The 23120-nt window shown below is 55.6% G+C and overlaps 6 protein-coding genes across 6 annotated transcripts; all 6 read right to left on the reverse strand.

Annotated features, from left to right (window-relative positions):
• Positions 1 to 3385: 3385 nt before the first annotated feature.
• Positions 3386 to 5617, reverse strand: LOC308221308 (inositol 1,4,5-trisphosphate receptor-interacting protein-like 1; the record flags this gene model as incomplete). Its single annotated transcript, XM_080618294.1, has 3 exons — positions 3386 to 4450; positions 4835 to 4930; positions 5594 to 5617. 3 exons carry the CDS (start codon positions 5615 to 5617, stop codon positions 3386 to 3388), a joined length of 1185 nt encoding a protein of 394 aa, XP_080474420.1.
• A 1214-nt stretch (positions 5618 to 6831) lies between these two features.
• On the reverse strand, positions 6832 to 9063 carry LOC308221309 (inositol 1,4,5-trisphosphate receptor-interacting protein-like 1; the record flags this gene model as incomplete). Its single annotated transcript, XM_080618295.1, has 3 exons — positions 6832 to 7896; positions 8281 to 8376; positions 9040 to 9063. The coding sequence occupies 3 exons, from the start codon at positions 9061 to 9063 to the stop codon at positions 6832 to 6834; spliced, it is 1185 nt and encodes a 394-aa protein (XP_080474421.1).
• Positions 9064 to 10277: 1214 nt separating this feature from the next.
• Positions 10278 to 12509, reverse strand: LOC308221310 (inositol 1,4,5-trisphosphate receptor-interacting protein-like 1; the record flags this gene model as incomplete). Its single annotated transcript, XM_080618296.1, has 3 exons — positions 10278 to 11342; positions 11727 to 11822; positions 12486 to 12509. 3 exons carry the CDS (start codon positions 12507 to 12509, stop codon positions 10278 to 10280), a joined length of 1185 nt encoding a protein of 394 aa, XP_080474422.1.
• A 1214-nt stretch (positions 12510 to 13723) lies between these two features.
• On the reverse strand, positions 13724 to 15955 carry LOC308221311 (inositol 1,4,5-trisphosphate receptor-interacting protein-like 1; the record flags this gene model as incomplete). Its single annotated transcript, XM_080618297.1, has 3 exons — positions 13724 to 14788; positions 15173 to 15268; positions 15932 to 15955. 3 exons carry the CDS (start codon positions 15953 to 15955, stop codon positions 13724 to 13726), a joined length of 1185 nt encoding a protein of 394 aa, XP_080474423.1.
• A 1214-nt stretch (positions 15956 to 17169) lies between these two features.
• LOC308221312 (inositol 1,4,5-trisphosphate receptor-interacting protein-like 1) lies at positions 17170 to 19401 on the reverse strand (the record flags this gene model as incomplete). Its single annotated transcript, XM_080618298.1, has 3 exons — positions 17170 to 18234; positions 18619 to 18714; positions 19378 to 19401. The coding sequence occupies 3 exons, from the start codon at positions 19399 to 19401 to the stop codon at positions 17170 to 17172; spliced, it is 1185 nt and encodes a 394-aa protein (XP_080474424.1).
• Positions 19402 to 20615: 1214 nt separating this feature from the next.
• LOC308221313 (inositol 1,4,5-trisphosphate receptor-interacting protein-like 1) lies at positions 20616 to 22847 on the reverse strand (the record flags this gene model as incomplete). The annotated part of the gene is made up of 3 exons (XM_080618299.1): positions 20616 to 21680; positions 22065 to 22160; positions 22824 to 22847. 3 exons carry the CDS (start codon positions 22845 to 22847, stop codon positions 20616 to 20618), a joined length of 1185 nt encoding a protein of 394 aa, XP_080474425.1.
• Positions 22848 to 23120: the final 273 nt, after the last annotated feature.

Genomic DNA, 23120 nt, shown 5'->3' on the forward strand with positions numbered 1-23120 from the left:
GCCTCAGCTTGGGCATCTGGATCCTGCGCCAGGTGCTGGAAGAGGTTGAATGGCTGGGCTCTTTGCAAGGCTGGGGGCAAGGCGATCTCCTGAGGAATCTTCTCATTCCCAAAGAAGAAGTGGTCGAGGCGTTTCTCCTCCACGCAGCGGCACAGGTACCGCATGATGTCATCCAGCCGCAGCAGGAAACGTGTCCTGTGCCAGCCTGACAGGGGCGTGGTGTTGAGGAGGTGCATCACCACTGTCTTCAAGGTATAGCTGGAAAAGCCTGTGCCCACCAGAATGCGGGCGCAGAGCTGCAGGCATCTGAGGTGGAAGCTGCCATCTGGGGCCTGCCTGGCTGTCAGCTCGAAGAACTTTGCCTCTGCCACAGCGCAGCTCAATGTCCAGGTTGTGCTTGGGGTGAAGATAGCCTCAGTAGCCTGGCTGCTCATGAAGATGTCCGAGTCGCCTTGCTGCACGCCCAACGTAATTTCAATGGTGATTTCCTCCTCTGCTGTTGCCACCTTGAATTTGCAGGAGCGGCTGCAGGCCAGCATCGTTAAACGCCACCGGTGTGAATGAGGCAAAACCACCCAGCATGCTTTCACCAGCTGATGAAACCTGCGAACTGTTTTCCCCACATCTAGATAGCAGCCGGTGCAGAGGCTGTGCAGGAGGCTGGGGCCCTGATTCCTTCTCAGCGCCTCTTCGTCATGGTGGAGGAAGCACAGCGTGCCCCCCCCCAGCTGCTCTGTCGCGCACGTACACTCCAGCTGCACGCGGATGCGGAAGTTCCGCTCTGGCGTCTCCCCCGGATTGCAGAGCTCCGGGAGAAAGGCGTGGCCAGACGGGGGGGCCAGGGGCACAAGCAGTGAGTAGATGATGTCTTCTTCATAGGGACTCCAGCCTTCGTGTGCGCAGCCTATGCCAAAGCATGGTCGCAGCACTGGGAAGGAGCCATCTGACGAGACTTGTTCCGCAACAAGGATGAAAGTATTCACAAGGTCCGTCACAAATTCACACTTTGTGAACAGGTTCTGATTAGGCCATTGTATGTGCTCCTCAAAATGCCTTGCCAGGGCATTTGCATATTCACTGACTTCTTCCTCTTCGTTCTGCTCCTCCTGCTCTTCCTCTTCTCCACTGCTGCTGCTGGAGCTGTCCTCCACTGCTGCTGCCCTCCTCATGGCTCTTTTCCTGAGGCACCAGCAGAGCCCAAGAATCAGGAGGAGCAGGATGCCAGCAATCGCCCAGAACTGCCAGTGCTGCAAGGCAGCAAAGAGCAGGGCTCTCCAGGCCACAGGATTCTGCTCCTTGCTCCTCAGCTCCTGGCTCTTCTGCTCCAGCTCCTGGCTCTTCTGCTCCAGCTCCTGGCTCTTCTGCTCCAGCTCCTGCAGCAGCCAAGCCATCTCCCGGCTCAGCTGCTCGGCACGGTGCTGCATGCGGTCACGTGTGTCTTCATCCAGCTCATCACCGACGACACGCACGTTCAGGATGAGCTGCTGCAGAACCCAGAGTAAGAGCTTTGTGACAGCCATGGCCTGCAGAAGAGAGAAAGAATTCAGTGGGGCTGGGATGGGAGGGAGGGAGGGAAGGAGGAAGGGAGTTGGTGGCGGGGGGAGCGGATGCGGGAGCCGCAGGGAGCTAGGGATGGGCAGGAGAGGGAATGAGGCAGCTGCGAGGCAGCAAGGCCTGCGCCCAGGCCCGGTGGCAGCGGCAGCGTGCCCTGCCCAAGGAGCTCGCAGCCAGGGTTTCGATGCAGGCTGAGCATCCAGCCCCGGGGACCCACGTTTCTGCCCCGGCCCTTGTCCAGCCCAGCCTCCCCCCTGCGTGCAAACTCACTGCTGCCCCAGGCCGTACTGGGGCGGTGCTGCCTGCTGGCACCCTCATATCCATCCCCCATTGTGACTCATCCCCTCTGATGTCACAGGCGCTGGGGGCGCATCACAGGCCCTCCTGCCCGACAGCCCCAGCCTTCGCCCCCAGCCCGGTTCAGCGACTCACAGCTGCCCTGGTGCTCTGGTTACAGCTTGGCACCAGTCAACTTTGTTCAGACAAGCTTGCATGGTGCTGTGTTTTGTAATAAATGTATTCTGCCTGCCAGTGGAACTCTCATCATCATAGAATATCCCGAGTTAGAAGATGTCTGAGTAGCCTAGCTGTACGCCAAACATCATCTCAACGAGCATGGTTCTCCGAGAGACATCTGTGGTCTGCACTTTGCAAGAGCAGCTGGAGGGCAGCCCATTTGTGCTGCAGCAGTGTAACAGAGGCACCAGCATCCTTCTGTGGCCTTTTCTAGACGCTCTTTGCCACGCGTGTAGTGATGCACGGGGTTGTTGTGACTGAAGTGCAGGACCTGGCACTGATCCCTGTTGAATCTCATATCGCTGGCCTTGACCTGGCGATCCTACCTGTCCGTATTCCTCTGCAGAGCCTTCTGATCCGCCATCAATAATGCAGTTGGTGTCCTCTGCAAACTAGCCAAGGCTGCAGCTGATCCCCTCGTCCAGCTCATTGATAATGATGTTAACAGAACTGGCCCCAACACTGAGCCTTTAGGAACACCACTTTTCACAAGCTGCCAACTAGAGTTTTCAAGAGGCTGTGGCTTTCTTGTTCCACTGGACTTTTGAAAGCTTAGGATAAAAAGAGCTCTGTCCTCTCTCTGGTTAGCGCAGAGATAGGAACAGAGTGGCAGGCAATTCTGTAAAACAAGCCCATTGTCTTGGAGCAAAGACTACCCAAGGAGTCTTGCAAGCCCTACTGAAGTACAACTGCTGGGTCTTTGACCTGCACCTGCAGGTAAAATCAGAATACATCAGGCATATGGACACTAATCCTGGCCTAAACAATCCAGAAGAGGGGCAGACTGACTGGTTTTTGGGAAAAGAGAAGGGTAATTAGAGCAAAGGGTGTTTGGAAATTTAGCTTAAGAGGGAAAAGTAAATTGTCGTGCACGTAGTTGGTCTTCCGCCAGTTTGTACACTGAGATATTTTCTCTCTCGTTGCAATAGCACAGATTTGTGTTTCATTAATAAATGAGCTTTATTCTCAAGAAGGGTCCTGTTGTGAGGGAAGGTGTTTAAACGATTTTTGGTTTAGACGTTGCTAGATGCATTACAGTCAGAGACCCTAGTGCAAACAGGATCCTAAGAAGGAGAAAAATGGCCGCTACTGCTGAACCCAGGACACCAGCACAGGTATAACCTGCTGCTGCGCTGGGGAGAACGTCAAGGGGAGAATGCTGCCACTCTTCTGAAGAAGAGGCCTGCTGCGCAGTTTTCCTTGTGCTTGCTGTGTCCTCTTTCTGCCTCTCCCCTCTTTTTCCCTCGGGTACAAGTTTGTCATCTGCTGTCGGCTGTGCAGCCTGCAAACAGAGCTCTGTGCATGAAGACCACTTTCAGTGGCCGTAGGTCAGCATCCTTGTGAGGCAATCTTGCATGTCCATGAACTCCCTCATTGCCTCAGCTTGGGCATCTGGATCCTGTGCCAGGTGCTGGAAGAGGTTGAATGGCTGGGCTCTTTGCAAGGCTGGGGGCAAGGCGATCTCCTGAGGAATCTTCTCATTCCCAAAGAAGAAGTGGTCGAGGCGTTTCTCCTCCACGCAGCGGCACAGGTACCGCATGATGTCATCCAGCCGCAGCAGGAAACGTGTCCTGTGCCAGCCTGACAGGGGCGTGGTGTTGAGGAGGTGCATCACCACTGTCTTCAAGGTATAGCTGGAAAAGCCTGTGCCCACCAGAATGCGGGCGCAGAGCTGCAGGCATCTGAGGTGGAAGCTGCCATCTGGGGCCTGCCTGGCTGTCAGCTCGAAGAACTTTGCCTCTGCCACAGCGCAGCTCAATGTCCAGGTTGTGCTTGGGGTGAAGATAGCCTCACTAGCCTGGCTGCTCATGAAGATGTCCGAGTCGCCTTGCTGCACGCCCAACGTAATTTCAATGGTGATTTCCTCCTCTGCTGTTGCCACCTTGAATTTGCAGGAGCGGCTGCAGGCCAGCATCGTTAAACGCCACCGGTGTGAATGAGGCAAAACCACCCAGCATGCTTTCACCAGCTGATGAAACCTGCGAACTGTTTTCCCCACATCTAGATAGCAGCCGGTGCAGAGGCTGTGCAGGAGGCTGGGGCCCTGATTCCTTCTCAGCGCCTCTTCGTCATGGTGGAGGAAGCACAGCGTGCCCCCCCCCAGCTGCTCTGTCGCGCACGTACACTCCAGCTGCACGCGGATGCGGAAGTTCCGCTCTGGCGTCTCCCCCGGATTGCAGAGCTCCGGGAGAAAGGCGTGGCCAGACGGGGGGGCCAGGGGCACAAGCAGTGAGTAGATGATGTCTTCTTCATAGGGACTCCAGCCTTCGTGTGCGCAGCCTATGCCAAAGCATGGTCGCAGCACTGGGAAGGAGCCATCTGACGAGACTTGTTCCGCAACAAGGATGAAAGTATTCACAAGGTCCGTCACAAATTCACACTTTGTGAACAGGTTCTGATTAGGCCATTGTATGTGCTCCTCAAAATGCCTTGCCAGGGCATTTGCATATTCACTGACTTCTTCCTCTTCGTTCTGCTCCTCCTGCTCTTCCTCTTCTCCACTGCTGCTGCTGGAGCTGTCCTCCACTGCTGCTGCCCTCCTCATGGCTCTTTTCCTGAGGCACCAGCAGAGCCCAAGAATCAGGAGGAGCAGGATGCCAGCGATCGCCCAGAACTGCCAGTGCTGCAAGGCAGCAAAGAGCAGGGCTCTCCAGGCCACAGGATTCTGCTCCTTGCTCCTCAGCTCCTGGCTCTTCTGCTCCAGCTCCTGGCTCTTCTGCTCCAGCTCCTGGCTCTTCTGCTCCAGCTCCTGCAGCAGCCAAGCCATCTCCCGGCTCAGCTGCTCGGCACGGTGCTGCATGCGGTCACGTGTGTCTTCATCCAGCTCATCACCGACGACACGCACGTTCAGGATGAGCTGCTGCAGAACCCAGAGTAAGAGCTTTGTGACAGCCATGGCCTGCAGAAGAGAGAAAGAATTCAGTGGGGCTGGGATGGGAGGGAGGGAGGGAAGGAGGAAGGGAGTTGGTGGCGGGGGGAGCGGATGCGGGAGCCGCAGGGAGCTAGGGATGGGCAGGAGAGGGAATGAGGCAGCTGCGAGGCAGCAAGGCCTGCGCCCAGGCCCGGTGGCAGCGGCAGCGTGCCCTGCCCAAGGAGCTCGCAGCCAGGGTTTCGATGCAGGCTGAGCATCCAGCCCCGGGGACCCACGTTTCTGCCCCGGCCCTTGTCCAGCCCAGCCTCCCCCCTGCGTGCAAACTCACTGCTGCCCCAGGCCGTACTGGGGCGGTGCTGCCTGCTGGCACCCTCATATCCATCCCCCATTGTGACTCATCCCCTCTGATGTCACAGGCGCTGGGGGCGCATCACAGGCCCTCCTGCCCGACAGCCCCAGCCTTCGCCCCCAGCCCGGTTCAGCGACTCACAGCTGCCCTGGTGCTCTGGTTACAGCTTGGCACCAGTCAACTTTGTTCAGACAAGCTTGCATGGTGCTGTGTTTTGTAATAAATGTATTCTGCCTGCCAGTGGAACTCTCATCATCATAGAATATCCCGAGTTAGAAGATGTCTGAGTAGCCTAGCTGTACGCCAAACATCATCTCAACGAGCATGGTTCTCCGAGAGACATCTGTGGTCTGCACTTTGCAAGAGCAGCTGGAGGGCAGCCCATTTGTGCTGCAGCAGTGTAACAGAGGCACCAGCATCCTTCTGTGGCCTTTTCTAGACGCTCTTTGCCACGCGTGTAGTGATGCACGGGGTTGTTGTGACTGAAGTGCAGGACCTGGCACTGATCCCTGTTGAATCTCATATCGCTGGCCTTGACCTGGCGATCCTACCTGTCCGTATTCCTCTGCAGAGCCTTCTGATCCGCCATCAGTAATGCAGTTGGTGTCCTCTGCAAACTAGCCAAGGCTGCAGCTGATCCCCTCGTCCAGCTCATTGATAATGATGTTAACAGAACTGGCCCCAACACTGAGCCTTTAGGAACGCCACTTTTCACAAGCTGCCAACTAGAGTTTTCAAGAGGCTGTGGCTTTCTTGTTCCACTGGACTTTTGAAAGCTTAGGATAAAAAGAGCTCTGTCCTCTCTCTGGTTAGCGCAGAGATAGGAACAGAGTGGCAGGCAATTCTGTAAAACAAGCCCATTGTCTTGGAGCAAAGACTACCCAAGGAGTCTTGCAAGCCCTACTGAAGTACAACTGCTGGGTCTTTGACCTGCACCTGCAGGTAAAATCAGAATACATCAGGCATATGGACACTAATCCTGGCCTAAACAATCCAGAAGAGGGGCAGACTGACTGGTTTTTGGGAAAAGAGAAGGGTAATTAGAGCAAAGGGTGTTTGGAAATTTAGCTTAAGAGGGAAAAGTAAATTGTCGTGCACGTAGTTGGTCTTCTGCCAGTTTGTACACTGAGATATTTTCTCTCTCGTTGCAATAGCACAGATTTGTGTTTCATTAATAAATGAGCTTTATTCTCAAGAAGGGTCCTGTTGTGAGGGAAGGTGTTTAAACGATTTTTGGTTTAGACGTTGCTAGATGCATTACAGTCAGAGACCCTAGTGCAAACAGGATCCTAAGAAGGAGAAAAATGGCCGCTACTGCTGAACCCAGGACACCAGCACAGGTATAACCTGCTGCTGCGCTGGGGAGAACGTCAAGGGGAGAATGCTGCCACTCTTCTGAAGAAGAGGCCTGCTGCGCAGTTTTCCTTGTGCTTGCTGTGTCCTCTTTCTGCCTCTCCCCTCTTTTTCCCTCGGGTACAAGTTTGTCATCTGCTGTCGGCTGTGCAGCCTGCAAACAGAGCTCTGTGCATGAAGACCACTTTCAGTGGCCGTAGGTCAGCATCCTTGTGAGGCAATCTTGCATGTCCATGAACTCCCTCATTGCCTCAGCTTGGGCATCTGGATCCTGCGCCAGGTGCTGGAAGAGGTTGAATGGCTGGGCTCTTTGCAAGGCTGGGGGCAAGGCGATCTCCTGAGGAATCTTCTCATTCCCAAAGAAGAAGTGGTCGAGGCGTTTCTCCTCCACGCAGCGGCACAGGTACCGCATGATGTCATCCAGCCGCAGCAGGAAACGTGTCCTGTGCCAGCCTGACAGGGGCGTGGTGTTGAGGAGGTGCATCACCACTGTCTTCAAGGTATAGCTGGAAAAGCCTGTGCCCACCAGAATGCGGGCGCAGAGCTGCAGGCATCTGAGGTGGAAGCTGCCATCTGGGGCCTGCCTGGCTGTCAGCTCGAAGAACTTTGCCTCTGCCACAGCGCAGCTCAATGTCCAGGTTGTGCTTGGGGTGAAGATAGCCTCACTAGCCTGGCTGCTCATGAAGATGTCCGAGTCGCCTTGCTGCACGCCCAACGTCATTTCAATGGTGATTTCCTCCTCTGCTGTTGCCACCTTGAATTTGCAGGAGCGGCTGCAGGCCAGCATCGTTAAACGCCACCGGTGTGAATGAGGCAAAACCACCCAGCATGCTTTCACCAGCTGATGAAACCTGCGAACTGTTTTCCCCACATCTAGATAGCAGCCGGTGCAGAGGCTGTGCAGGAGGCTGGGGCCCTGATTCCTTCTCAGCGCCTCTTCGTCATGGTGGAGGAAGCACAGCGTGCCCCCCCCCAGCTGCTCTGTCGCGCACGTACACTCCAGCTGCACGCGGATGCGGAAGTTCCGCTCTGGCGTCTCCCCCAGATTGCAGAGCTCCGGGAGAAAGGCGTGGCCAGACGGGGGGGCCAGGGGCACAAGCAGTGAGTAGATGATGTCTTCTTCATAGGGACTCCAGCCTTCGTGTGCGCAGCCTATGCCAAAGCATGGTCGCAGCACTGGGAAGGAGCCATCTGACGAGACTTGTTCCGCAACAAGGATGAAAGTATTCACAAGGTCCGTCACAAATTCACACTTTGTGAACAGGTTCTGATTAGGCCATTGTATGTGCTCCTCAAAATGCCTTGCCAGGGCATTTGCATATTCACTGACTTCTTCCTCTTCGTTCTGCTCCTCCTGCTCTTCCTCTTCTCCACTGCTGCTGCTGGAGCTGTCCTCCACTGCTGCTGCCCTCCTCATGGCTCTTTTCCTGAGGCACCAGCAGAGCCCAAGAATCAGGAGGAGCAGGATGCCAGCGATCGCCCAGAACTGCCAGTGCTGCAAGGCAGCAAAGAGCAGGGCTCTCCAGGCCACAGGATTCTGCTCCTTGCTCCTCAGCTCATGGCTCTTCTGCTCCAGCTCCTGGCTCTTCTGCTCCAGCTCCTGGCTCTTCTGCTCCAGCTCCTGCAGCAGCCAAGCCATCTCCCGGCTCAGCTGCTCGGCACGGTGCTGCATGCGGTCACGTGTGTCTTCATCCAGCTCATCACCGACGACACGCACGTTCAGGATGAGCTGCTGCAGAACCCAGAGTAAGAGCTTTGTGACAGCCATGGCCTGCAGAAGAGAGAAAGAATTCAGTGGGGCTGGGATGGGAGGGAGGGAGGGAAGGAGGAAGGGAGTTGGTGGCGGGGGGAGCGGATGCGGGAGCCGCAGGGAGCTAGGGATGGGCAGGAGAGGGAATGAGGCAGCTGCGAGGCAGCAAGGCCTGCGCCCAGGCCCGGTGGCAGCGGCAGCGTGCCCTGCCCAAGGAGCTCGCAGCCAGGGTTTCGATGCAGGCTGAGCATCCAGCCCCGGGGACCCACGTTTCTGCCCCGGCCCTTGTCCAGCCCAGCCTCCCCCCTGCGTGCAAACTCACTGCTGCCCCAGGCCGTACTGGGGCGGTGCTGCCTGCTGGCACCCTCATATCCATCCCCCATTGTGACTCATCCCCTCTGATGTCACAGGCGCTGGGGGCGCATCACAGGCCCTCCTGCCCGACAGCCCCAGCCTTCGCCCCCAGCCCGGTTCAGCGACTCACAGCTGCCCTGGTGCTCTGGTTACAGCTTGGCACCAGTCAACTTTGTTCAGACAAGCTTGCATGGTGCTGTGTTTTGTAATAAATGTATTCTGCCTGCCAGTGGAACTCTCATCATCATAGAATATCCCGAGTTAGAAGATGTCTGAGTAGCCTAGCTGTACGCCAAACATCATCTCAACGAGCATGGTTCTCCGAGAGACATCTGTGGTCTGCACTTTGCAAGAGCAGCTGGAGGGCAGCCCATTTGTGCTGCAGCAGTGTAACAGAGGCACCAGCATCCTTCTGTGGCCTTTTCTAGACGCTCTTTGCCACGCGTGTAGTGATGCACGGGGTTGTTGTGACTGAAGTGCAGGACCTGGCACTGATCCCTGTTGAATCTCATATCGCTGGCCTTGACCTGGCGATCCTACCTGTCCGTATTCCTCTGCAGAGCCTTCTGATCCGCCATCAGTAATGCAGTTGGTGTCCTCTGCAAACTAGCCAAGGCTGCAGCTGATCCCCTCGTCCAGCTCATTGATAATGATGTTAACAGAACTGGCCCCAACACTGAGCCTTTAGGAACACCACTTTTCACAAGCTGCCAACTAGAGTTTTCAAGAGGCTGTGGCTTTCTTGTTCCACTGGACTTTTGAAAGCTTAGGATAAAAAGAGCTCTGTCCTCTCTCTGGTTAGCGCAGAGATAGGAACAGAGTGGCAGGCAATTCTGTAAAACAAGCCCATTGTCTTGGAGCAAAGACTACCCAAGGAGTCTTGCAAGCCCTACTGCAGTACAACTGCTGGGTCTTTGACCTGCACCTGCAGGTAAAATCAGAATACATCAGGCATATGGACACTAATCCTGGCCTAAACAATCCAGAAGAGGGGCAGACTGACTGGTTTTTGGGAAAAGAGAAGGGTAATTAGAGCAAAGGGTGTTTGGAAATTTAGCTTAAGAGGGAAAAGTAAATTGTCGTGCACGTAGTTGGTCTTCTGCCAGTTTGTACACTGAGATATTTTCTCTCTCGTTGCAATAGCACAGATTTGTGTTTCATTAATAAATGAGCTTTATTCTCAAGAAGGGTCCTGTTGTGAGGGAAGGTGTTTAAACTATTTTTGGTTTAGACGTTGCTAGATGCATTACAGTCAGAGACCCTAGTGCAAACAGGATCCTAAGAAGGAGAAAAATGGCCGCTACTGCTGAACCCAGGACACCAGCACAGGTATAACCTGCTGCTGCGCTGGGGAGAACGTCAAGGGGAGAATGCTGCCACTCTTCTGAAGAAGAGGCCTGCTGCGCAGTTTTCCTTGTGCTTGCTGTGTCCTCTTTCTGCCTCTCCCCTCTTTTTCCCTCGGGTACAAGTTTGTCATCTGCTGTCGGCTGTGCAGCCTGCAAACAGAGCTCTGTGCATGAAGACCACTTTCAGTGGCCGTAGGTCAGCATCCTTGTGAGGCAATCTTGCATGTCCATGAACTCCCTCATTGCCTCAGCTTGGGCATCTGGATCCTGCGCCAGGTGCTGGAAGAGGTTGAATGGCTGGGCTCTTTGCAAGGCTGGGGGCAAGGCGATCTCCTGAGGAATCTTCTCATTCCCAAAGAAGAAGTGGTCGAGGCGTTTCTCCTCCACGCAGCGGCACAGGTACCGCATGATGTCATCCAGCCGCAGCAGGAAACGTGTCCTGTGCCAGCCTGACAGGGGCGTGGTGTTGAGGAGGTGCATCACCACTGTCTTCAAGGTATAGCTGGAAAAGCCTGTGCCCACCAGAATGCGGGCGCAGAGCTGCAGGCATCTGAGGTGGAAGCTGCCATCTGGGGCCTGCCTGGCTGTCAGCTCGAAGAACTTTGCCTCTGCCACAGCGCAGCTCAATGTCCAGGTTGTGCTTGGGGTGAAGATAGCCTCACTAGCCTGGCTGCTCATGAAGATGTCCGAGTCGCCTTGCTGCACGCCCAACGTAATTTCAATGGTGATTTCCTCCTCTGCTGTTGCCACCTTGAATTTGCAGGAGCGGCTGCAGGCCAGCATCGTTAAACGCCACCGGTGTGAATGAGGCAAAACCACCCAGCATGCTTTCACCAGCTGATGAAACCTGCGAACTGTTTTCCCCACATCTAGATAGCAGCCGGTGCAGAGGCTGTGCAGGAGGCTGGGGCCCTGATTCCTTCTCAGCGCCTCTTCGTCATGGTGGAGGAAGCACAGCGTGCCCCCCCCCAGCTGCTCTGTCGCGCACGTACACTCCAGCTGCACGCGGATGCGGAAGTTCCGCTCTGGCGTCTCCCCCAGATTGCAGAGCTCCGGGAGAAAGGCGTGGCCAGACGGGGGGGCCAGGGGCACAAGCAGTGAGTAGATGATGTCTTCTTCATAGGGACTCCAGCCTTCGTGTGCGCAGCCTATGCCAAAGCATGGTCGCAGCACTGGGAAGGAGCCATCTGACGAGACTTGTTCCGCAACAAGGATGAAAGTATTCACAAGGTGCGTCACAAATTCACACTTTGTGAACAGGTTCTGATTAGGCCATTGTATGTGCTCCTCAAAATGCCTTGCCAGGGCATTTGCATATTCACTGACTTCTTCCTCTTCGTTCTGCTCCTCCTGCTCTTCCTCTTCTCCACTGCTGCTGCTGGAGCTGTCCTCCACTGCTGCTGCCCTCCTCATGGCTCTTTTCCTGAGGCACCAGCAGAGCCCAAGAATCAGGAGGAGCAGGATGCCAGCGATCGCCCAGAACTGCCAGTGCTGCAAGGCAGCAAAGAGCAGGGCTCTCCAGGCCACAGGATTCTGCTCCTTGCTCCTCAGCTCCTGGCTCTTCTGCTCCAGCTCCTGGCTCTTCTGCTCCAGCTCCTGGCTCTTCTGCTCCAGCTCCTGCAGCAGCCAAGCCATCTCCCGGCTCAGCTGCTCGGCACGGTGCTGCATGCGGTCACGTGTGTCTTCATCCAGCTCATCACCGACGACACGCACGTTCAGGATGAGCTGCTGCAGAACCCAGAGTAAGAGCTTTGTGACAGCCATGGCCTGCAGAAGAGAGAAAGAATTCAGTGGGGCTGGGATGGGAGGGAGGGAGGGAAGGAGGAAGGGAGTTGGTGGCGGGGGGAGCGGATGCGGGAGCCGCAGGGAGCTAGGGATGGGCAGGAGAGGGAATGAGGCAGCTGCGAGGCAGCAAGGCCTGCGCCCAGGCCCGGTGGCAGCGGCAGCGTGCCCTGCCCAAGGAGCTCGCAGCCAGGGTTTCGATGCAGGCTGAGCATCCAGCCCCGGGGACCCACGTTTCTGCCCCGGCCCTTGTCCAGCCCAGCCTCCCCCCTGCGTGCAAACTCACTGCTGCCCCAGGCCGTACTGGGGCGGTGCTGCCTGCTGGCACCCTCATATCCATCCCCCATTGTGACTCATCCCCTCTGATGTCACAGGCGCTGGGGGCGCATCACAGGCCCTCCTGCCCGACAGCCCCAGCCTTCGCCCCCAGCCCGGTTCAGCGACTCACAGCTGCCCTGGTGCTCTGGTTACAGCTTGGCACCAGTCAACTTTGTTCAGACAAGCTTGCATGGTGCTGTGTTTTGTAATAAATGTATTCTGCCTGCCAGTGGAACTCTCATCATCATAGAATATCCCGAGTTAGAAGATGTCTGAGTAGCCTAGCTGTACGCCAAACATCATCTCAACGAGCATGGTTCTCCGAGAGACATCTGTGGTCTGCACTTTGCAAGAGCAGCTGGAGGGCAGCCCATTTGTGCTGCAGCAGTGTAACAGAGGCACCAGCATCCTTCTGTGGCCTTTTCTAGACGCTCTTTGCCACGCGTGTAGTGATGCACGGGGTTGTTGTGACTGAAGTGCAGGACCTGGCACTGATCCCTGTTGAATCTCATATCGCTGGCCTTGACCTGGCGATCCTACCTGTCCGTATTCCTCTGCAGAGCCTTCTGATCCGCCATCAGTAATGCAGTTGGTGTCCTCTGCAAACTAGCCAAGGCTGCAGCTGATCCCCTCGTCCAGCTCATTGATAATGATGTTAACAGAACTGGCCCCAACACTGAGCCTTTAGGAACGCCACTTTTCACAAGCTGCCAACTAGAGTTTTCAAGAGGCTGTGGCTTTCTTGTTCCACTGGACTTTTGAAAGCTTAGGATAAAAAGAGCTCTGTCCTCTCTCTGGTTAGCGCAGAGATAGGAACAGAGTGGCAGGCAATTCTGTAAAACAAGCCCATTGTCTTGGAGCAAAGACTACCCAAGGAGTCTTGCAAGCCCTACTGCAGTACAACTGCTGGGTCTTTGACCTGCACCTGCAGGTAAAATCAGAATACATCAGGCATATGGACACTAATCCTGGCCTAAACAATCCAGAAGAGGGGCAGACTGACTGGTTTTTGGGAAAAGAGAAGGGTAATTAGAGCAAAGGGTGTTTGGAAATTTAGCTTAAGAGGGAAAAGTAAATTGTCGTGCACGTAGTTGGTCTTCTGCCAGTTTGTACACTGAGATATTTTCTCTCTCGTTGCAATAGCACAGATTTGTGTTTCATTAATAAATGAGCTTTATTCTCAAGAAGGGTCCTGTTGTGAGGGAAGGTGTTTAAACGATTTTTGGTTTAGACGTTGCTAGATGCATTACAGTCAGAGACCCTAGTGCAAACAGGATCCTAAGAAGGAGAAAAATGGCCGCTACTGCTGAACCCAGGACACCAGCACAGGTATAACCTGCTGCTGCGCTGGGGAGAACGTCAAGGGGAGAATGCTGCCACTCTTCTGAAGAAGAGGCCTGCTGCGCAGTTTTCCTTGTGCTTGCTGTGTCCTCTTTCTGCCTCTCCCCTCTTTTTCCCTCGGGTACAAGTTTGTCATCTGCTGTCGGCTGTGCAGCCTGCAAACAGAGCTCTGTGCATGAAGACCACTTTCAGTGGCCGTAGGTCAGCATCCTTGTGAGGCAATCTTGCATGTCCATGAACTCCCTCATTGCCTCAGCTTGGGCATCTGGATCCTGCGCCAGGTGCTGGAAGAGGTTGAATGGCTGGGCTCTTTGCAAGGCTGGGGGCAAGGCGATCTCCTGAGGAATCTTCTCATTCCCAAAGAAGAAGTGGTCGAGGCGTTTCTCCTCCACGCAGCGGCACAGGTACCGCATGATGTCATCCAGCCGCAGCAGGAAACGTGTCCTGTGCCAGCCTGACAGGGGCGTGGTGTTGAGGAGGTGCATCACCACTGTCTTCAAGGTATAGCTGGAAAAGCCTGTGCCCACCAGAATGCGGGCGCAGAGCTGCAGGCATCTGAGGTGGAAGCTGCCATCTGGGGCCTGCCTGGCTGTCAGCTCGAAGAACTTTGCCTCTGCCACAGCGCAGCTCAATGTCCAGGTTGTGCTTGGGGTGAAGATAGCCTCACTAGCCTGGCTGCTCATGAAGATGTCCGAGTTGCCTTGCTGCACGCCCAACGTAATTTCAATGGTGATTTCCTCCTCTGCTGTTGCCACCTTGAATTTGCAGGAGCGGCTGCAGGCCAGCATCGTTAAACGCCACCGGTGTGAATGAGGCAAAACCACCCAGCATGCTTTCACCAGCTGATGAAACCTGCGAACTGTTTTCCCCACATCTAGATAGCAGCCGGTGCAGAGGCTGTGCAGGAGGCTGGGGCCCTGATTCCTTCTCAGCGCCTCTTCGTCATGGTGGAGGAAGCACAGCGTGCCCCCCCCCAGCTGCTCTGTCGCGCACGTACACTCCAGCTGCACGCGGATGTGGAAGTTCCGCTCTGGCGTCTCCCCCGGATTGCAGAGCTCCGGGAGAAAGGCGTGGCCAGACGGGGGGGCCAGGGGCACAAGCAGTGAGTAGATGATGTCTTCTTCATAGGGACTCCAGCCTTCGTGTGCGCAGCCTATGCCAAAGCATGGTCGCAGCACTGGGAAGGAGCCATCTGACGAGACTTGTTCCGCAACAAGGATGAAAGTATTCACAAGGTCCGTCACAAATTCACACTTTGTGAACAGGTTCTGATTAGGCCATTGTATGTGCTCCTCAAAATGCCTTGCCAGGGCATTTGCATATTCACTGACTTCTTCCTCTTCGTTCTGCTCCTCCTGCTCTTCCTCTTCTCCACTGCTGCTGCTGGAGCTGTCCTCCACTGCTGCTGCCCTCCTCATGGCTCTTTTCCTGAGGCACCAGCAGAGCCCAAGAATCAGGAGGAGCAGGATGCCAGCGATCGCCCAGAACTGCCAGTGCTGCAAGGCAGCAAAGAGCAGGGCTCTCCAGGCCACAGGATTCTGCTCCTTGCTCCTCAGCTCCTGGCTCTTCTGCTCCAGCTCCTGGCTCTTCTGCTCCAGCTCCTGGCTCTTCTGCTCCAGCTCCTGCAGCAGCCAAGCCATCTCCCGGCTCAGCTGCTCGGCACGGTGCTGCATGCGGTCACGTGTGTCTTCATCCAGCTCATCACCGACGACACGCACGTTCAGGATGAGCTGCTGCAGAACCCAGAGTAAGAGCTTTGTGACAGCCATGGCCTGCAGAAGAGAGAAAGAATTCAGTGGGGCTGGGATGGGAGGGAGGGAGGGAAGGAGGAAGGGAGTTGGTGGCGGGGGGAGCGGATGCGGGAGCCGCAGGGAGCTAGGGATGGGCAGGAGAGGGAATGAGGCAGCTGCGAGGCAGCAAGGCCTGCGCCCAGGCCCGGTGGCAGCGGCAGCGTGCCCTGCCCAAGGAGCTCGCAGCCAGGGTTTCGATGCAGGCTGAGCATCCAGCCCCGGGGACCCACGTTTCTGCCCCGGCCCTTGTCCAGCCCAGCCTCCCCCCTGCGTGCAAACTCACTGCTGCCCCAGGCCGTACTGGGGCGGTGCTGCCTGCTGGCACCCTCATATCCATCCCCCATTGTGACTCATCCCCTCTGATGTCACAGGCGCTGGGGGCGCATCACAGGCCCTCCTGCCCGACAGCCCCAGCCTTCGCCCCCAGCCCGGTTCAGCGACTCACAGCTGCCCTGGTGCTCTGGTTACAGCTTGGCACCAGTCAACTTTGTTCAGACAAGCTTGCATGGTGCTGTGTTTTGTAATAAATGTATTCTGCCTGCCAGTGGAACTCTCATCATCATAGAATATCCCGAGTTAGAAGATGTCTGAGTAGCCTAGCTGTACGCCAAACATCATCTCAACGAGCATGGTTCTCCGAGAGACATCTGTGGTCTGCACTTTGCAAGAGCAGCTGGAGGGCAGCCCATTTGTGCTGCAGCAGTGTAACAGAGGCACCAGCATCCTTCTGTGGCCTTTTCTAGACGCTCTTTGCCACGCGTGTAGTGATGCACGGGGTTGTTGTGACTGAAGTGCAGGACCTGGCACTGATCCCTGTTGAATCTCATATCGCTGGCCTTGACCTGGCGATCCTACCTGTCCGTATTCCTCTGTAGAGCCTTCTGATCCGCCATCAGTAATGCAGTTGGTGTCCTCTGCAAACTAGCCAAGGCTGCAGCTGATCCCCTCGTCCAGCTCATTGATAATGATGTTAACAGAACTGGCCCCAACACTGAGCCTTTAGGAACGCCACTTTTCACAAGCTGCCAACTAGAGTTTTCAAGAGGCTGTGGCTTTCTTGTTCCACTGGACTTTTGAAAGCTTAGGATAAAAAGAGCTCTGTCCTCTCTCTGGTTAGCGCAGAGATAGGAACAGAGTGGCAGGCAATTCTGTAAAACAAGCCCATTGTCTTGGAGCAAAGACTACCCAAGGAGTCTTGCAAGCCCTACTGCAGTACAACTGCTGGGTCTTTGACCTGCACCTGCAGGTAAAATCAGAATACATCAGGCATATGGACACTAATCCTGGCCTAAACAATCCAGAAGAGGGGCAGACTGACTGGTTTTTGGGAAAAGAGAAGGGTAATTAGAGCAAAGGGTGTTTGGAAATTTAGCTTAAGAGGGAAAAGTAAATTGTCGTGCACGTAGTTGGTCTTCTGCCAGTTTGTACACTGAGATATTTTCTCTCTCGTTGCAATAGCACAGATTTGTGTTTCATTAATAAATGAGCTTTATTCTCAAGAAGGGTCCTGTTGTGAGGGAAGGTGTTTAAACTATTTTTGGTTTAGACGTTGCTAGATGCATTACAGTCAGAGACCCTAGTGCAAACAGGATCCTAAGAAGGAGAAAAATGGCCGCTACTGCTGAACCCAGGACACCAGCACAGGTATAACCTGCTGCTGCGCTGGGGAGAACGTCAAGGGGAGAATGCTGCCACTCTTCTGAAGAAGAGGCCTGCTGCGCAGTTTTCCTTGTGCTTGCTGTGTCCTCTTTCTGCCTCTCCCCTCTTTTTCCCTCGGGTACAAGTTTGTCATCTGCTGTCGGCTGTGCAGCCTGCAAACAGAGCTCTGTGCATGAAGACCACTTTCAGTGGCCGTAGGTCAGCATCCTTGTGAGGCAATCTTGCATGTCCATGAACTCCCTCATTGCCTCAGCTTGGGCATCTGGATCCTGCGCCAGGTGCTGGAAGAGGTTGAATGGCTGGGCTCTTTGCAAGGCTGGGGGCAAGGCGATCTCCTGAGGAATCTTCTCATTCCCAAAGAAGAAGTGGTCGAGGCGTTTCTCCTCCACGCAGCGGCACAGGTACCGCATGATGTCATCCAGCCGCAGCAGGAAACGTGTCCTGTGCCAGCCTGACAGGGGCGTGGTGTTGAGGAGGTGCATCACCACTGTCTTCAAGGTATAGCTGGAAAAGCCTGTGCCCACCAGAATGCGGGCGCAGAGCTGCAGGCATCTGAGGTGGAAGCTGCCATCTGGGGCCTGCCTGGCTGTCAGCTCGAAGAACTTTGCCTCTGCCACAGCGCAGCTCAATGTCCAGGTTGTGCTTGGGGTGAAGATAGCCTCACTAGCCTGGCTGCTCATGAAGATGTCCGAGTTGCCTTGCTGCACGCCCAACGTAATTTCAATGGTGATTTCCTCCTCTGCTGTTGCCACCTTGAATTTGCAGGAGCGGCTGCAGGCCAGCATCGTTAAACGCCACCGGTGTGAATGAGGCAAAACCACCCAGCATGCTTTCACCAGCTGATGAAACCTGCGAACTGTTTTCCCCACATCTAGATAGCAGCCGGTGCAGAGGCTGTGCAGGAGGCTGGGGCCCTGATTCCTTCTCAGCGCCTCTTCGTCATGGTGGAGGAAGCACAGCGTGCCCCCCCCCAGCTGCTCTGTCGCGCACGTACACTCCAGCTGCACGCGGATGCGGAAGTTCCGCTCTGGCGTCTCCCCCGGATTGCAGAGCTCTGGGAGAAAGGCGTGGCCAGACGGGGGGGCCAGGGGCACAAGCAGTGAGTAGATGATGTCTTCTTCATAGGGACTCCAGCCTTCGTGTGCGCAGCCTATGCCAAAGCATGGTCGCAGCACTGGGAAGGAGCCATCTGACGAGACTTGTTCCGCAACAAGGATGAAAGTATTCACAAGGTCCGTCACAAATTCACACTTTGTGAACAGGTTCTGATTAGGCCATTGTATGTGCTCCTCAAAATGCCTTGCCAGGGCATTTGCATATTCACTGACTTCTTCCTCTTCGTTCTGCTCCTCCTGCTCTTCCTCTTCTCCACTGCTGCTGCTGGAGCTGTCCTCCACTGCTGCTGCCCTCCTCATGGCTCTTTTCCTGAGGCACCAGCAGAGCCCAAGAATCAGGAGGAGCAGGATGCCAGCGATCGCCCAGAACTGCCAGTGCTGCAAGGCAGCAAAGAGCAGGGCTCTCCAGGCCACAGGATTCTGCTCCTTGCTCCTCAGCTCCTGGCTCTTCTGCTCCAGCTCCTGGCTCTTCTGCTCCAGCTCCTGGCTCTTCTGCTCCAGCTCCTGCAGCAGCCAAGCCATCTCCCGGCTCAGCTGCTCGGCACGGTGCTGCATGCGGTCACGTGTGTCTTCATCCAGCTCATCACCGACGACACGCACGTTCAGGATGAGCTGCTGCAGAACCCAGAGTAAGAGCTTTGTGACAGCCATGGCCTGCAGAAGAGAGAAAGAATTCAGTGGGGCTGGGATGGGAGGGAGGGAGGGAAGGAGGAAGGGAGTTGGTGGCGGGGGGAGCGGATGCGGGAGCCGCAGGGAGCTAGGGATGGGCAGGAGAGGGAATGAGGCAGCTGCGAGGCAGCAAGGCCTGCGCCCAGGCCCGGTGGCAGCGGCAGCGTGCCCTGCCCAAGGAGCTCGCAGCCAGGGTTTCGATGCAGGCTGAGCATCCAGCCCCGGGGACCCACGTTTCTGCCCCGGCCCTTGTCCAGCCCAGCCTCCCCCCTGCGTGCAAACTCACTGCTGCCCCAGGCCGTACTGGGGCGGTGCTGCCTGCTGGCACCCTCATATCCATCCCCCATTGTGACTCATCCCCTCTGATGTCACAGGCGCTGGGGGCGCATCACAGGCCCTCCTGCCCGACAGCCCCAGCCTTCGCCCCCAGCCCGGTTCAGCGACTCACAGCTGCCCTGGTGCTCTGGTTACAGCTTGGCACCAGTCAACTTTGTTCAGACAAGCTTGCATGGTGCTGTGTTTTGTAATAAATGTATTCTGCCTGCCAGTGGAACTCTCATCATCATAGAATATCCCGAGTTAGAAGATGTCTGAGTAGCCTAGCTGTACGCCAAACATCATCTCAACGAGCATGGTTCTCCGAGAGACATCTGTGGTCTGCACTTTGCAAGAGCAGCTGGAGGGCAGCCCATTTGTGCTGCAGCAGTGTAACAGAGGCACCAGCATCCTTCTGTGGCCTTTTCTAGACGCTCTTTGCCACGCGTGTAGTGATGCACGGGGTTGTTGTGACTGAAGTGCAGGACCTGGCACTGATCCCTGTTGAATCTCATATCGCTGGCCTTGACCTGGCGATCCTACCTGTCCGTATTCCTCTGCAGAGCCTTCTGATCCGCCATCAGTAATGCAGTTGGTGTCCTCTGCAAACTAGCCAAGGCTGCAGCTGATCCCCTCGTCCAGCTCATTGATAATGATGTTAACAGAACTGGCCCCAACACTGAGCCTTTAGGAACACCACTTTTCACAAGCTGCCAACTAGAGTTTTCAAGAGGCTGTGGCTTTCTTGTTCCACTGGACTTTTGAAAGCTTAGGATAAAAAGAGCTCTGTCCTCTCTCTGGTTAGCGCAGAGATAGGAACAGAGTGGCAGGCAATTCTGTAAAACAAGCCCATTGTCTTGGAGCAAAGACTACCCAAGGAGTCTTGCAAGCCCTACTGAAGTACAACTGCTGGGTCTTTGACCTGCACCTGCAGGTAAAATCAGAATACATCAGGCATATGGACACTAATCCTGGCCTAAACAATCCAGAAGAGGGGCAGACTGACTGGTTTTTGGGAAAAGAGAAGGGTAATTAGAGCAAAGGGTGTTTGGAAATTTAGCTTAAGAGGGAAAAGTAAATTGTCGTGCACGTAGTTGGTCTTCTGCCAGTTTGTACACTGAGATATTTTCTCTCTCGTTGCAATAGCACAGATTTGTGTTTCATTAATAAATGAGCTTTATTCTCAAGAAGGGTCCTGTTGTGAGGGAAGGTGTTTAAACGATTTTTGGTTTAGACGTTGCTAGATGCATTACAGTCAGAGACCCTAGTGCAAACAGGATCCTAAGAAGGAGAAAAATGGCCGCTACTGCTGAACCCAGGACACCAGCACAGGTATAACCTGCTGCTGCGCTGGGGAGAACGTCAAGGGGAGAATGCTGCCACTCTTCTGAAGAAGAGGCCTGCTGCGCAGTTTTCCTTGTGCTTGCTGTGTCCTCTTTCTGCCTCTCCCCTCTTTTTCCCTCGGGTACAAGTTTGTCATCTGCTGTCGGCTGTGCAGCCTGCAAACAGAGCTCTGTGCATGAAGACCACTTTCAGTGGCCGTAGGTCAGCATCCTTGTGAGGCAATCTTGCATGTCCATGAACTCCCTCATTGCCTCAGCTTGGGCATCTGGATCCTGCGCCAGGTGCTGGAAGAGGTTGAATGGCTGGGCTCTTTGCAAGGCTGGGGGCAAGGCGATCTCCTGAGGAATCTTCTCATTCCCAAAGAAGAAGTGGTCGAGGCGTTTCTCCTCCACGCAGCGGCACAGGTACCGCATGATGTCATCCAGCCGCAGCAGGAAACGTGTCCTGTGCCAGCCTGACAGGGGCGTGGTGTTGAGGAGGTGCATCACCACTGTCTTCAAGGTATAGCTGGAAAAGCCTGTGCCCACCAGAATGCGGGCGCAGAGCTGCAGGCATCTGAGGTGGAAGCTGCCATCTGGGGCCTGCCTGGCTGTCAGCTCGAAGAACTTTGCCTCTGCCACAGCGCAGCTCAATGTCCAGGTTGTGCTTGGGGTGAAGATAGCCTCACTAGCCTGGCTGCTCATGAAGATGTCCGAGTCGCCTTGCTGCACGCCCAACGTAATTTCAATGGTGATTTCCTCCTCTGCTGTTGCCACCTTGAATTTGCAGGAGCGGCTGCAGGCCAGCATCGTTAAACGCCACCGGTGTGAATGAGGCAAAACCACCCAGCATGCTTTCACCAGCTGATGAAACCTGCGAACTGTTTTCCCCACATCTAGATAGCAGCCGGTGCAGAGGCTGTGCAGGAGGCTGGGGCCCTGATTCCTTCTCAGCGCCTCTTCGTCATGGTGGAGGAAGCACAGCGTGCCCCCCCCCAGCTGCTCTGTCGCGCACGTACACTCCAGCTGCACGCGGATGCGGAAGTTCCGCTCTGGCGTCTCTCCCGGATTGCAGAGCTCCGGGAGAAAGGCGTGGCCAGACGGGGGGGCCAGGGGCACAAGCAGTGAGTAGATGATGTCTTCTTCATAGGGACTCCAGCCTTCGTGTGCGCAGCCTATGCCAAAGCATGGTCGCAGCACTGGGAAGGAGCCATCTGACGAGACTTGTTCCGCAACAAGGATGAAAGTATTCACAAGGTCCGTCACAAATTCACACTTTGTGAACAGGTTCTGATTAGGCCATTGTATGTGCTCCTCAAAATGCCTTGCCAGGGCATTTGCATATTCACTGACTTCTTCCTCTTCGTTCTGCTCCTCCTGCTCTTCCTCTTCTCCACTGCTGCTGCTGGAGCTGTCCTCCACTGCTGCTGCCCTCCTCATGGCTCTTTTCCTGAGGCACCAGCAGAGCCCAAGAATCAGGAGGAGCAGGATGCCAGCGATCGCCCAGAACTGCCAGTGCTGCAAGGCAGCAAAGAGCAGGGCTCTCCAGGCCACAGGATTCTGCTCCTTGCTCCTCAGCTCCTGGCTCTTCTGCTCCAGCTCCTGGCTCTTCTGCTCCAGCTCCTGGCTCTTCTGCTCCAGCTCCTGCAGCAGCCAAGCCATCTCCCGGCTCAGCTGCTCGGCACGGTGCTGCATGCGGTCACGTGTGTCTTCATCCAGCTCATCACCGACGACACGCACGTTCAGGATGAGCTGCTGCAGAACCCAGAGTAAGAGCTTTGTGACAGCCATGGCCTGCAGAAGAGAGAAAGAATTCAGTGGGGCTGGGATGGGAGGGAGGGAGGGAAGGAGGAAGGGAGTTGGTGGCGGGGGGAGCGGATGCGGGAGCCGCAGGGAGCTAGGGATGGGCAGGAGAGGGAATGAGGCAGCTGCGAGGCAGCAAGGCCTGCGCCCAGGCCCGGTGGCAGCGGCAGCGTGCCCTGCCCAAGGAGCTCGCAGCCAGGGTTTCGATGCAGGCTGAGCATCCAGCCCCGGGGACCCACGTTTCTGCCCCGGCCCTTGTCCAGCCCAGCCTCCCCCCTGCGTGCAAACTCACTGCTGCCCCAGGCCGTACTGGGGCGGTGCTGCCTGCTGGCACCCTCATATCCATCCCCCATTGTGACTCATCCCCTCTGATGTCACAGGCGCTGGGGGCGCATCACAGGCCCTCCTGCCCGACAGCCCCAGCCTTCGCCCCCAGCCCGGTTCAGCGACTCACAGCTGCCCTGGTGCTCTGGTTACAGCTTGGCACCAGTCAACTTTGTTCAGACAAGCTTGCATGGTGCTGTGTTTTGTAATAAATGTATTCTGCCTGCCAGTGGAACTCTCATCATCATAGAATATCCCGAGTTAGAAGATGTCTGAGTAGCCTAGCTGTACGCCAAACATCATCTCAACGAGCATGGTTCTCCGAGAGACATCTGTGGTCTGCACTTTGCAAGAGCAGCTGGAGGGCAGCCCATTTGTGCTGCAGCAGTGTAACAGAGGCACCAGCATCCTTCTGTGGCCTTTTCTAGACGCTCTTTGCCACGCGTGTAGTGATGCACGGGGTTGTTGTGACTGAAGTGCAGGACCTGGCACTGATCCCTGTTGAATCTCATATCGCTGGCCTTGACCTGGCGATCCTACCTGTCCGTATTCCTCTGCAGAGCCTTCTGATCCGCCATCAGTAATGCA

Source organism: Psittacula echo (assembly GCF_963264785.1).
Source record: "Psittacula echo genome assembly, chromosome: 5".
Classification (NCBI taxonomy): domain Eukaryota; kingdom Metazoa; phylum Chordata; class Aves; order Psittaciformes; family Psittacidae; genus Psittacula; species Psittacula echo.